A 13,836-nucleotide genomic window follows, 5' to 3' on the forward strand; every position below is an offset into this window, starting at 1 on the left:
GATACTTTATTTTCTCTTTCTTTAGCCAACATCACGCACACATTTAAGTCTCCCATCAGCAATAACATCAAAGAAAAGCAGTTGAAACGAGACAACTATAAGCGCGTGAGCATGGTTTTATTGGTCTTGAACCTCTTGGTTTTGCTTCCAATTGGTTGAGAAATGAGCCCAGACATTTTAGCTTTGGCATATTCCCAAAAGAAAAGCGATGAAGCAATTTATTTGCAATTTATTCGTTTTGTACGAATACAACAGTTAACCACGTCAACTTTCGACTAAGGTTATCCAGCCAAGTTATACCATCCAAATCATAACTTACTTTTGGGCGGAGGTTTTTCCATGTACCAATAAATGTGGCCCTCTCTGGCCCTGGCGTTCACCGCTGTCCTTAGGAGTTTCGGCGGTAGTGGGCGCGGTTTATGATAGTCACCAGGCAAATTACCATGAAGCTCTTTAACAAGAATATCACTGAAATTGGGTCCGCCAATCCGCGTTAAAGTGCCATCAATTTCATGTCTGAATTTTAGGAGTCTCTTTTCAGATTTTTTATCTGAAAACAAAAGACAAATGTTTGAACAGAGCTGAAGCGTGGACGAGTTCAAAACATCTTTCGCCCGTTTTTGCGGCAGTCATAATTTCCTCGTTGTTACCCGTGTACATAAATACACGAATGCTTTATTTTAGCTCGGATTTCAGAATACTCTAGTAGCTAATAATTATCTGCAAGCATAGGACCTACAACAGAACAGAACAACAACTACTTTAGGAATCCCAACTGGCCTGAAGCAAACCAGTTGGCTATTTATAAGTGCAGCCCAAAATTGAACAAGGACGGCGGAGCCGGGGGGCTGGGGGAGCTTTATCCCCCCCCGCGCCCCAATTTCAAGCAAACAATAAAAATAAGAAGTAAAACATCTGTCATTTTACGATTGATCCACGTTAATTTTTTTGATATCTCGTCGAAAATGTTGAAAGTAGCATTTCCGAGCTCCAAGATTTCAAAATTTCCTGGCGGACAGTTCCCCCAAGACCCCCCGTACAATTTAGCGTCTACGGCGCTTGCTTGTTATCCCCCGCCCCGTCCCCAAATACAAAATACCCTCCGCCGTCCCTGAGGATCAAATTCATCGAGTAATCAAAACGGGTCTTGAACCCAGGATCTCCGGCCAGATCACAAGGCAAGCGCGGTGTTATCCAATATCCTTTCCAAGGGGACTTACTCGTGATTTATTGCGGGAATAAAAAGAACATGATTAGGTCAAAATAAAACGTTTAAACAGAACCCAAAATGCAGGCGTCATCACCTTCAATTAGAGAGCTTACGAATCGACGACTTTCGCACGACGGCGCCGTTGAGTCAGGTCATAGTCCGGCGTCGTCGTCCTGTAGAAATTTGAATTTACGATTCAGCAAAGACGACGACGTTTGTTCGCGGGTGGCAAATTTTCCCGCCGTTTCTGAAGTTTGTTTTTCTCTTTTCACAAGGTAGGTTATTTGAACCAAAATGCCTAACTTCAGAGAAACGAGAGCTTGTATTGCATACGCTTATCAAAAAAGCTTCATAAACGAACAAGAATTTGTGCTTTTATATGATTTCCACAAGTCAACAAATCCAGAGTTTCCGTACTGGAACTATGAAAGGTTTGATTTGGACGAGAAAACAAACGACGAGTGCAAGGCCGACTTTCGTTTCTACCGGGATGACATTTATAAACTTGCTGAACAGCTGCAGCTGCCTGATGAGATAACCACTTACAATGGTTTAGTTGTAGCTTCGGTACCTGCCTTATGCATGTACCTCAAGCGCTATGCATATCCTTGTCGATATGGAGATTTGGTTTGTCATTTTGCCAGACCGGTTCCTGAGCTTTCTATCATAACAAACCATATGAAGGACTTGATTTACGGTCGGTGGCACCATCTACAATGGTTTAGTTGTAGCTTCGGTACCTGCCTTATGCATGTACCTTCAGAAGGTGCTCACTTGAATCAGTTGAATGAAAACAGAAAAAAATCAAAAACATGTGCCAAGAACTTGATTGATACTTGATCAATGATTTATTTGGAAAAAAAACCTGAAGCATCGAGAGAAACATTCAGAAAACTTTAACAACTAACCTTACGTCCTGTTATTTTCGAGACGCCGGCAAATCGCGCTCACCAACGTCGTCGACTTTGGCGCGACTCTGGCGAGGGCCCATATAGGCATGCGCAGAGGTCATGTCACGCAATCTAACGGCGTCGTCGTGCAAACGTCGTCGATTCGTAAGCTCCCTATTATCTCTTTCTTACAGCAAGGCAACCTCGTTCCCAGGGTCTCTCTTCTCTGCCTCCCTTGGTCGTTGGAAGAGAGACCCTGGTTGCGGCTGGTCACGTGACCACCCATGGGTGGTAAAAAAATCTGCTGGAAGGGTGGGGTAACAGGGTTTTTGATTGTCACAGTGACAAATTTACTAAGGCAGGGAGAGAGCGGTATGTTGCTTGACTCAGTAGTTTTCGCGCTTAACCAAACACCAAAAAAGGTTTTTTACTCTGCTGACTCAAGTTTATGTAGGGTTTGCGCAACTGTATGTGACAGAGATCACAGTAATAACCTGTTCAGTGAAAGGAAATGCGGTATTCTCGCCGTGGCCGAAACGTTGCACGGAAAGTCACTGCCTCGAGGAGATTTTCCTCACTTGGTCTGTAGGCCATGCTTAAGGAGACTAAACAACACCAAGCTTCTCCAGGACCAGATCGACAAAAGTCAAGCTTCATTTGAAAGTAAAATGGGCGAAAGATTTAAAAGATGTATTGAGATATCGCCCTCTGCTCCGAGGACAATCAAAAGTCTTAGGATTTCCACCTCTGAACACATCTCAGAAACTCGAGAGCCATTTTGAAACCAAAAATTGTTCAACTTCACCTTTCCCCGGATGGTATTTCATCGTCCTCTCGACCAAATGTACTTGAGTACCCACCCACCCTGCGGTTTTGGATGGATAGATGGTCACGTGACCAGCCGCAACCAGGGTCTCTCTTCCAACGACCAAGGGAGGCAGAGAAGAGAGACCCTGGGAACGAGGTTGACAGCAAGGGCAGGGTTTTGAGAGAAATTTAAAGCTGGTTTCTTCATGAAATATTTCAATTGATATTCACTGACCAGGATGCTGCTCATGTCGCATTCGATCTCCACGAAACGTCTTCACCTGCCCCGTCGTGTCCCGAATTGAAAATGAGGCAACCTAACCGAAAAGAAGGAAATTTGAGAAAATGAATGAAGTGACCTTTATGAATTGCAAAAAGACGTGAAAATGTAGTCCTGAATTAATTCGTGTTTCCAATTTTAGTGCAAACCACTTTGACCAACAGCTTTTTATGGTAACTTAAATTTTAAATTCCAGATATTTTTGTTCCATCAAAAAGTTTGACTAAACAGAAAGAGTTTCCCAAAACCATAGGGGTTTACAAACGAAAAAAGAAAAGAACATGATGAACTTCTTATGTCCGTCCTGACATGTTTGAGTAAAAAAAGATCGCCAAGTTCGCTGCCTCATCTTTTACTAGGTGGTTAAGTCTGGGGAAACAATGGAGAAAAAGGTAGAAAATCATCGTTCCCTCGTCCCAACTAAAACTCAGCAGTTCCCATATTCCCAAGAAGTTATATTTTTCTATGTTCCCTTGTTCCTTGAAATCTCTGGGAGGCGGCCCGGAGGTATTGTAGTGGTCACGGCCCCCAAGGGAGGGGGGGGGGGGGTACTGCCATATTTGGACTATATAGGTATGTGCCGCTGTGAAGGGTATGATTTTCAAGCAGTTTACTCTAAGATAGAGCATATAAATCATAGCCTTTCGGTCTAGAATAGGCTATCATTTTTCACGAAACTGACCAGTCGGTTGAAGATTTTATCAAGACTAAGGAAACCAGAAATTCCCACTCAAGAATATAAAAAAATCAAATCGGCAAAGTTTAAGTTTATGTAACTCAGCCTCAACAGTGTCAATAAATGGCTATCATGAAACACCTCTGGATATTATTAACTGTCAAGAATCGGAATTTAGACGGAAATCGGTGGGAGTTTACTCTGGTATAGGGTAGCAAAATTCAGCTGAACTGCAGACTGTAGCTCTGGTTTTGGCTAAGGGTTCCAGGGTCCCAGCGGCACTTCCCCACCTTCCCCAAATTTTTAGCCGCCATATTGAATTTCTGAAGCAGTGGAAGATCAATTGCCACCAAGGTGGGTAGGTCAAAAGCGGGAGAGGTGTGGGGTAGGTGGCTCGATAGAGTTCGGGCGGCTCTAGAAGACGCCCGGTGGCTCGCATTATCAGACAAAATTATTACATGTTTGTCCAAGCTCGTCCCAGAACGATTGTCATGGCGTCTCTAGAATCGGTTCTTTTCAGCGGTGATAATACAGTGGGCCAGCTCAAGTCTTGCTGACTATACCTGTGCACAGTTAGTAGAAGGACACCTGCAATTTCCCGGGCATTCAGCGGAGAACCGACCCATATTCAACCGCTTGAACTGGCCAATTTTATTGAAATAGCACTGACATCGGGAAGAAAATTTCCAAGTTGTCATTGTCAGTACACGAACCTTCACTTATCCGAGGATTCTTTACTTTGATTCCACCACTTACTTTCCCAAAGGAAGATGATGTTGCAACGCAGTTTACCGATCGGAAGAGAAAAAAAGATGACCGGTATACTAGTGTACCTAAATAACGCCATGATTCAGTGGAACCTCGGTCCATTCTAACAACCACTATATTACGATTTTGCCGGTATAATGAACCATTTCCCTGACCCCACCAAAAGAAAAATGTATCGAAAAGCACTTCGAGGCAACGAAACTCTGATTTCCCGGTGTCAGCACTTCGTCGAATCAAGGTTCCACTGCACTTAATAATAAATCTAAAATTTAAGTAGTTTTAGTTGGGACAAAAGCACAAAGTCCTCCACCCAGTTTCAATGTAAGTTACAGTTTTCCTCAACCATTGAGACTTTTAAGAGAAACATCCTCGCCATAATGTGCTTGGAAACGTACGACTTCCCTAACAACCGAGTAGTTGCAGTTGAATGGAGAAAGCACGAGTTCACTTCACCGATACATGCTATGCTTTCTGTTATTTTTATACCTTGTGCTTCATCTTTGCCCAATGATCCGTGTTGCCAGCTGTAAATCTATGCTTCGCGGGTTCCTTTGTAGCCCAATGCGATAAACTGTAAACAAAAAGATTAAGGTAAGCATCACAACCGAAAAGCCCGTTCTCGGTTGTTCGTTCGTTTTGTACATACTAAGGCAAGCTGCCTGAATTGTTGCGACACAGTTGAATATCTGTCATCCTTGAATATCTCGCTCACTAGAGTAAACCGATTGCATTATCAGTGTCCCAGTGAATTCTTTTTCGAGGGATTATTCGCCGAGTAATCCATGTGAATTGGTGTATTGTGTTACTCGCATTAATTTATGTGTCAGATATGTTAATAAGTAAAAATTGCGCAAGTCGCGCCGATTAAACAATAAGGGCGCTTTCCTTTTGTCAGAACTGGCCGGCCAGACCTGTCAGTTTGCAAAGAAAATGAAACAATTTGAAGGAACACTTGCATGATAATCCGTCACATTCTTCTCGGGGAGTATATGTCACCCTCGACGTGTGTTAATTTGGATGAGTTGTAGAGTTAGTCCTTCGAAATGCCCGGTCTGGCCGGTCAGTTCTGTCAAATGGAAAGCGCCCTAAGTGACCAATCGGTTATTTTTGCGGTAAATTTTAATTGACATCAGGTGAAATCCAACAGCAATAACAAGTGAAAGAAGAACGCGAGAAAATGTGATCGATTATTTGTACCGCCCTCGTGCGTCACGCAAAAATCGTCACGCTTTCGAACGTACACAAGGTCACGTACATTGTTTGACAGAGCTTAGGAAATCTGTGTGGTACATGGTACTTTTTAAGAGCGGAGATTGTGGGCTGCTTCATGGCTTTTTTTGCTTTTTTTTTTCACCAGCAAACATGCAGAATGACCGACGTTTTAGAACAGCGATAAGCGGGTAGCGGTTACAAATACCTTGATGCCCCGCATATCCGGGCTAATTAATGCCAAAGCGAGGCTTATTAGTTGCCATGGTCACAGTCTGAGCTTTGCCGCTTTTTGCACAACAGATCGGGGAAATTTTCCACGACAGCGATAGATACCTTGAGGAAATGGAAGTTAGTCGAGCTACCATAGGTTCCGATGGCTGGAAAAGTGCTAGTATACGAAACATCAGGCTTTCTCAAACAGTAGTGAATCGCAGTGACAAGGCCTGTGAGCTTGGGCAGCAATTAGACCCGCTTCCATCCATCAGGGATACAACAATTCAACAAAGTAATGCTCGAATCCATGCTTACTGTCGGGCGACAAGGGCTGTCTTAGTCAAGCTTAGAGAGAGTCTTTTGGATACTAATGAAGAAATTAAATCTCTCTTGAGGGGAAAGGAAGATCTGGAGAAGACTTTAGAACATATAAGAAAAGATATCATTTTAAATACAAGATCTACCACTCAACGACAAACAAGACCACTCCGAGAAAAGGTAACACGATAGAGGTTTTAAAATTCTTTGCGATCTTCGATGAAATAATACTTATTTTGCCCAGGCTCTGGAGTATAAGCTTCGCTCTAAGATACCATGGAATTCGAAGCACTTCATTGAAGTCTCAGGAATTAAAAATTATGCCCGGGGCAAAATTATTCTTTTAAACTGTTTGAAACTATTATGAAGTTGACATCCACTCAATTGGCCACATGCAAGTTAATGGAAAATAAGAGACAGTGAAGATTTTGTATCGATTGCAGGAAACAGGTCTTTCACCACCATCTGTTGATAAGAGCGTTAGATTTCTTCAAAGTGAAAATATATTAACTTAGGACTCTTTGATGATTAAATTTTAATTTTGACAGCTAATGTATTTTATAAATTTAACGGTGATTTCTAGGTTTGACTTTAAAAGAAATTGGTTCTTTGCAGAAACTGTAAGCTTAGAGACTCACCTCATGTGCAAGAAGAATTTTTCACTTTTATTAAACTTATATCATGGCATCACATAACCATGCCAAATATTGAAACAATGGGTCGTAAATTAACAAGTTATTATTTCTCATTGTTTGTTGTCCCCCTGGCTTGGGATACATAATGATGATGAAATCATGTTTAATTCAAGAGCTCATCGTAGGCATAAATTAACTCTCTCGGATCTGTTTTTTTCTATTTGGACAATTTGAGACAACCAAAAAAACAGCATCATAAATCCTTTGAGTATAGAATGCAGCTCTATTGGCTTATTAGTGATAGAATCCATTGTTTTGATTGTTTGTTTATTTTCACTCAATTTGTTTCTTCAGCCATTCCCTATATAGGGCTGTGATAATAGTTCCCTCTGACTTATAGTCCTCACAGTTAATTTTTAATGTTTATATGGATGGTTGCTGAGGATGATTCCTTCCTTTCTTTGATACCACATAATTTGTTTAAAAAAGTCATTTTCAGCCATTTTTTTCTGAGGATGTTTAAAATTGAGCAAACTTATTTTAGTCTCTCTAGTACATCAAAAAGCCAGAAATTAAGAAATAAGTTTTTTTTTCTCCTCAAATTATAAGTTGTACAAATTGATATTGTTTTTTTTCTTTGCTAACTTGGGCACATTTACACAGAAGGCTTTTGCTGGTCAGATCCTCTTCGGTTGAGTAAATTGGACTACCAAGGATTTACTTCAAGGCTGTTGTCTAACAGGAGCCCGGTAGCCTGGGGCTCCCAAAGAATAGCTCTGGGCGCCTTAATTTTTCACAGCAACACCTTTCACTTCATATGTTGGGCTCCTAAGTTCTCAGCGTTTAGCTCTGAGGGCCCCTTTAAAATTTTCTTAGGCAGCAGCCTTGTACTTGCAATAAAAATAGGAGCATTGGGGTCTTAAACAAATAAATTGTAAAACTGCCCAAAAAATTGCTCAAAACCAAAAAACCATTGTATGTACATTTTGAAGAAAACCAAAAACTGCACAAAACCAAGTTTTTAAAACGGTAACCAAATTAATCCATTCTTAATACATGGAGCATGCGAACTTGAATCTGCATTAGGGGGCCAAGTTGAGGAATAGGAGTTATATCTTACCATTGATAATGTGCACGTGGCGGACATGCATATTGCTGAACCAAAACCAAGTAAAAACCAAAAACCAATCACATTCCAGATCCAAAAAACTGCGTGAATTTTGCTAAAAGCAAAAACCAAAGGCTAGAAATGGAAATACATGTAGCTGCAACAGATACTAAAACTGAAAAGTTTTTTTCAGGCCAAAAATGCCCACATGGGACCAATAATAATATGAATCAGAATTTAAATGGTGATTGTATGGTGTAATGGTAGCCCTGCGATGCTTAACTGGATTCTCCAGACTGTGTACCATGAGTTAAAATCTGGTTTGTCGAAAAAGTCAGAAAAACAGACATACACTGATCATACTTTCACTTTTTTTTTTTTCAACAAGGATCCTGATGGTGCAGATGATCTTCTTGTTGCTGAGCGTAAGCATTTGTTAAAGTTGAAACGGATTTTGGAAGCACAGTTGCGTTCAGTCCAGAAGCAACTTCAAGTGCTTGATGGAGCAAGAAAAAGACTGACTGCCAGCCTACAAGAGAGGTCAAGGGTACTGGACCTCATCTGTCATGCGGTGTCTTCCGTGCGTGGGGCTGGCATCAAGGAGGGGCAGGCCGAAAAGCCTTTGACCCCACCTGTTGAACCCTTGGGTCCCTATAGCCCAGAGTGTGCTAGGGTGATTTCCACTGCAGCAGAAGCTAGGCAGAGATCTGCTAACCTGCGCAAAGAAGTTGCTGAAGCTATTGAACAGACAGTGAAGCTGCAGAAGGCGGCACATCAGTCTGTCAATGACGGACTGACACAGAAAGTTGCTGAGACAGTCACTATGAAGGTGTGTATATACATTAAAACCCACATGCATACCTTCTTGTAATAAAATTATCTTCGAGTAAATAACAGCAACAACTACCATTACATGTATGTACAAAATGTAAGTGTATCTCTGTTACAGCACTTTAAGGGGTCAAACTGTTGCAAGGTTTACAGTATTTTCCCTCAAAAGCCCCACACATCACCTTTTCATGGGTAGTTAATAATGTGCATACTGACATTATTGTAATTATCACCCTGTGCAAAATCTCAGGTTTTTTTTAGCTATATGACAAAAAATGTGAAATTAAGGCAGAGTGTGGGAGTTGTAACTCCTACTAGACACAGTGTTCGACACTTAACGCTTGCCCCATGGCCCGGGGCAAGCGAAATGTATCTGTGTGCAACTAAGACTTGTGGAACGATTTGATTTGCAACGAAGAAAGTGACTAGTAATACGACGTACATGTAGTCGCCGCATACACGATAAAAAAAATAAACAACTTTGCTGTTATTTATTTTTCTGTTAAAAATATATTGGTACAAACCTCAAAATAGATTGGGAGCAGGAACTTGTTCGTAGCCGCCATTTTTACCTGTGCGAAAAGATGTTTGTTACAATGGAAAAAAAATGATGAAGAATGGTGTTTTCTATTTTGGAATATCTTTTCTGGTTCCACAGATATTCAGATTTTTGTTCAAAAATTGATGTCGTAGCAAACTGTTAACATCACTGTAATAAATCACTAAATTGAGAATATCTCCAAGAATATTGGAAGGGTGTTGTTCAAACTTGGCAGCGGTAATCTACGTCAAGTAAGACACAAAATGATACCCTCTGTGCTGTTGCTATGGCAACCATTTTTGCTGTTGGGTCTATTTAATGCAGGATTGATTTAGTCGTTTACTGTCAAAATAAGACATGCTCACTCTCAGTAAGCTTAGACAGTGATGTAAAGCATTATGGGCAGCACATGCATTTCAAGTCTGACCAGCTGCCTGTACTTACGTACATGTATCTGTTCAAAATCTGAGATATTTGGTTTATTGCAGAGAGGGACTGGAAACGAGAGCGTTGCCATGGCAACATCTTATCGGGTCTCACTTTTTGCCTTATCTGATGTACACTGGTGCCAAGTTTGAACAACACCCATACAGTATATGCTAAATAATATAACAACCCAAGTTATTCTCGCATTTTGATTGGCTCTTGCCTGTGATCTATTAGAGGACAGACGCATGATTGACGTCACCATCACAAAGCAGCTTTAGGCGAAAAAAGTTTAATTATTTATTATATAAAACAAATAGGTTCCATGTTCCGTCTGTTCAGTAATAGATCACAGAAGAGGTCAAATTGTTCTTACCACATTTTGACGCCATCTGTGATCTATTACTGAACAGACGCACAGCAACGTGGATTCCATTTTGTTGAATAGACAAGACCATTCTTCATCCCTTTTTAAAGGTCTTTAAAATACGCAAAAGATAGTTTTTTACTCCATAGGCACTTTAAGACAGAGTAAAATCACTCTAAGGGCCGATTTTCACAGTACGATTTTTGTCGCATGCGACAAGCTCACGACAGGCCTACGACATGACTTATGATTGCCCCAGCATTTTAAAACATGTTTTGAAATGCTACTACATTTTTCTGACGTACACAACAATTGTAAATCATGTCTTGGGCTTCTCGTAAGCCGTTGTCGCATGCGACAAAAATCGTACCATGTAAATTGGCCCTAAGGAGTGTCACTGATATAGGTGTACATTATGAAGGAAGGAAAGGTTTAAGTACATCAAATAATGATCCATGGCCGGTTGAGTTGAGGCATTTCAAATTGATTATGTTTTGTAGTCAAGCAATTTCTACAGGAGATTTCAAATCTGGTTTAATTATTTTTATCTCACAAACTGAATCCAGTTTAATTGGTGCTTCCTTCACAGTGTAGCTGGAGGAAAGTAAATTAAGATCATTCATAGTTCTTAAACTACTTTATTTTTCTTTTCATGACAGCAACATCTATTGGTGGGGTCTGGTGAGACTCAAATGGCTCTTTACCGCAGCAAGCGCTGGTATGATTCAACAGAAATGGCTTTAGGATACACTCTGGTATGTGTGGTATTTTGGGTCCTCTACTCAATCAAAGTCAGTTGAGTTATTACCCCAATGCTAGCTAGACACTTACAACTGTAAGTGACATTACAAGACTTGACACTTCATTAAAATTCATCAACATCATCATCATCAACACAGCAATAAGGCTAGAGACATGGTATGTTGATTAGCCAGGCCCATCCCATAGTGTGAGACACATTGCTAGTCCAAAACTACCTTATTAAAGAGAAAAGACAGCGGAACACCTTCGATCTATGCTCGCGCAAAACCAATTGTGGAAAAAAAAAACAGACTACACCACCCTACATGAACAAACTAAAAAGTAGGTTAGGAAAACCACATAATAAGGAACATAAATTTTGAAATTATAAGGTCTTGTAATAGAACAAGACCTTAATTAAGCTGACCGTACATTGTACACGTAGGAAGAACAAAATAGTAAAATCCCCGGCACCGTGATCAACACTCCCCTTACATCTTGTCAATCCTGACGAAAGACTTTTTGATAAAATTAATTATTGACGAAAGCAGCGAAGCAAGTAACTTTTTCTTCAAAATGTTATCATATAGATTCAATTGTGATTGACAACATGGTGCTAATTCTTCCCCACCGCCTGACCCATCGAAAAATGCACTATGCACCTCATAACTCCAGAGGTACGGATGCGACAGTATTTCACCGCAATTGAGACAACAAGAATTTTGTTTCATTTTTACAGGGCCCTGTAGCATACTCTGATCTTACCACTCGTGAACGTTTGGATCGGCCTGCTGTACATGTTCATCAGCGCCACCCTGGCAACCAGGTTACTGAAGCACGTGAAATCCTCAGGGCAGGAGAGGGGTTGCAAGAATCCCTGAATGCCACTGCACGCAACATTGGGCTGTTGCGCCTGACTAGAAAGAAGGTTGATGAGGACGCTAGGGATAAACACTATGCTTCCTCGATTGATGCAAGTGTTACACGCATGCGCAGACGACTTGGTAACCATCGTTGGGTCATCAATGGTGTTGGATGTTAACTTGACAGAACTCGTCTGTTTTGTCAAAACTTGTTTTTGAGTAGCAGTTATCTTTTGGCTGTGTTTTTCAAGGAAGAATGACAATTTCAAATGCCATGAAAAAGAGAACTTTTCTTTGTTTTGATTTTTGCAAAAAGATTGTTGTAATATATACACACAAAAAAAGTAATTTTAGAATCACTGTAAATTTTCTTTATAGATAAACCGACGGTAAACTCTCAATATTATCAAGTATTACTTGGGATCTTAGTTTTTCTTGTGTAAGCTTTACATGGTCTTATGCCACATTCAGACGGTGCTTGAAAAACGGATTTGTCTTAATGGTCTCAGAGTGTTTTATTTATCAATATTGGTAACGTTATTGATTCGACTTAGGTGACATTAAATTAAGTTATTGCAGAAATACATTTTATCACTTATCTCTTTATCATCGTAAGTAAATGTCACAAGCTAAGACCTAAAGGTTCAAGCAGTTTTTTAATGACTTATTTGATAACAAAAAGGTAAGGAGACTTCCTTGTGCAAATTTGTGTGATTGAAATTAAATTTGGTGAGAATAACTGAGGCTAGTGTTGATGTCCTGAATTAGAAAAGTAAATATTTTGAGCAAGAACCGATTCAACGTAAATTTAATCCCTGAGTAATGGCGGCGGCGTGAACTAGTGGTTAGGGCGTTGGGTTTGCATGCGGGTGCTCCGGGTTCAAATCCCGTTCAGGCCTCTGGTTTGGATCTTTTTCCGGTTGTCCCGGATTCAACTCTACCGCGCTTTGTAAATAACCAACTGTTTACTTCCTGGGGGGGAGGGGGGGGGGGGGGGGTGAGGACAGGCCTATAAAATAGCTGCATGCAAACGATCTCAGATGTCCGTTCACGGACCGTTGATTTCAGTCTGCGGTTAAAAAAATCTGATCTCGGGATAACATTTTTTTTTCTCTGCGGTTTCGAAAATACCGATCACGTGGCGCTATTACGGCCGAAAAAGAAAAAAAAAACCCTGAAGACAACTTTCCACCTGCTTATTATTTCCTCAGACAAGGCTTTTCCTGGGTTACCCGTAATAGCTTCTTCTGCCGGGTTTACTCGCCCTTAACATCGTTTCGCGCTTTTCTCTTTGGGGAGAGCAACAGAAAATACCGTCACGAGATCGGTATTTTCGAAACCGCAGAGCTACAAAAAATGTTATCTGGTGATCAACTGTCCGTGACGTGGGCTGACAAAAAGCCCTTGTCCACGGACGTCTGAGAAAGATGGTTTGTATTATGTTGTTGACTGTCACAAAGGGGGGTCACGGGCACCCCAGGAGCCCCCCTGGTTACGCCCCTGAAATCTACGTTGTATTGAAAGGCAACCCAGAAGGGAATCTTTGCCGACGGTATCATGGTAGTCACCCTGCAAGCAGAGCCTTTCTTTTGCTTGCTCGATTTTGGCGTTCTCGAGAAAGGCTCTGCATGAATAGAGTAAGATCTTTATTGAATATGCGCTGCACGTTGCCAGGATACAGTCTCGAACCCAAGCCTAATATGCCAGATTTCGCCGCCATCTTGGTTTTTCATGGTACAGCGGGCTCAATTATAACCATCGGTTTTGTCACTAAACGGACGCTCGCACTGGAAAAACCGGTTTGACGAGAGAAAACAAGATTGACTAGTCCAGAAGCTCGGGCTGCGGCGGCTTCAACGAGGTGACGCGATTCGGGCAGAGCCTACTTTTGTCCTCTTCAGTAAAGAAAAAGACAAAAGGAGGCTCTGCTCGCAGGGTGCATGGTAGTGA

At 41.2% G+C, this 13,836-nt stretch overlaps 2 protein-coding genes across 2 annotated transcripts in view; one reads left to right on the plus strand and one right to left on the minus strand.

Moving 5' to 3' along the window:
• Nucleotides 1-5,438, minus strand: part of LOC138038849 (uncharacterized) — an 8,248-nt gene extending 2,810 nt beyond the window's left edge. Inside the window, exons 1-4 of the mRNA XM_068884917.1 lie at nt 5,278-5,438; nt 5,118-5,202; nt 3,143-3,224; nt 320-550 (exon numbers count right to left, since the gene is read on the minus strand). Of these exons, the coding sequence (XP_068741018.1) occupies nt 320-550; nt 3,143-3,224; nt 5,118-5,202; nt 5,278-5,324 (445 nt within the window). The 5' untranslated portion in view covers nt 5,325-5,438. The remainder of the gene's footprint in view (nt 1-319; nt 551-3,142; nt 3,225-5,117; nt 5,203-5,277) is intronic.
• LOC138038847 (tektin-like protein 1) lies at nt 4,982-12,630 on the plus strand. Its single transcript, XM_068884916.1, has 5 exons — nt 4,982-5,222; nt 5,989-6,554; nt 8,506-8,946; nt 10,942-11,037; nt 11,763-12,630. The coding sequence occupies exons 2-5, from the start codon at nt 6,186-6,188 to the stop codon at nt 12,063-12,065; spliced, it is 1,209 nt and encodes a 402-aa protein (XP_068741017.1). The 5' UTR covers nt 4,982-5,222; nt 5,989-6,185; the 3' UTR covers nt 12,066-12,630.
• The last annotated feature ends 1,206 nt before the right edge of the window (nt 12,631-13,836 follow it).

The sequence above is a fragment of the Montipora capricornis genome, chromosome 2 (genome assembly GCF_036669925.1).
Source record: "Montipora capricornis isolate CH-2021 chromosome 2, ASM3666992v2, whole genome shotgun sequence".
In the NCBI taxonomy this organism is placed as follows: domain Eukaryota; kingdom Metazoa; phylum Cnidaria; class Anthozoa; order Scleractinia; family Acroporidae; genus Montipora; species Montipora capricornis.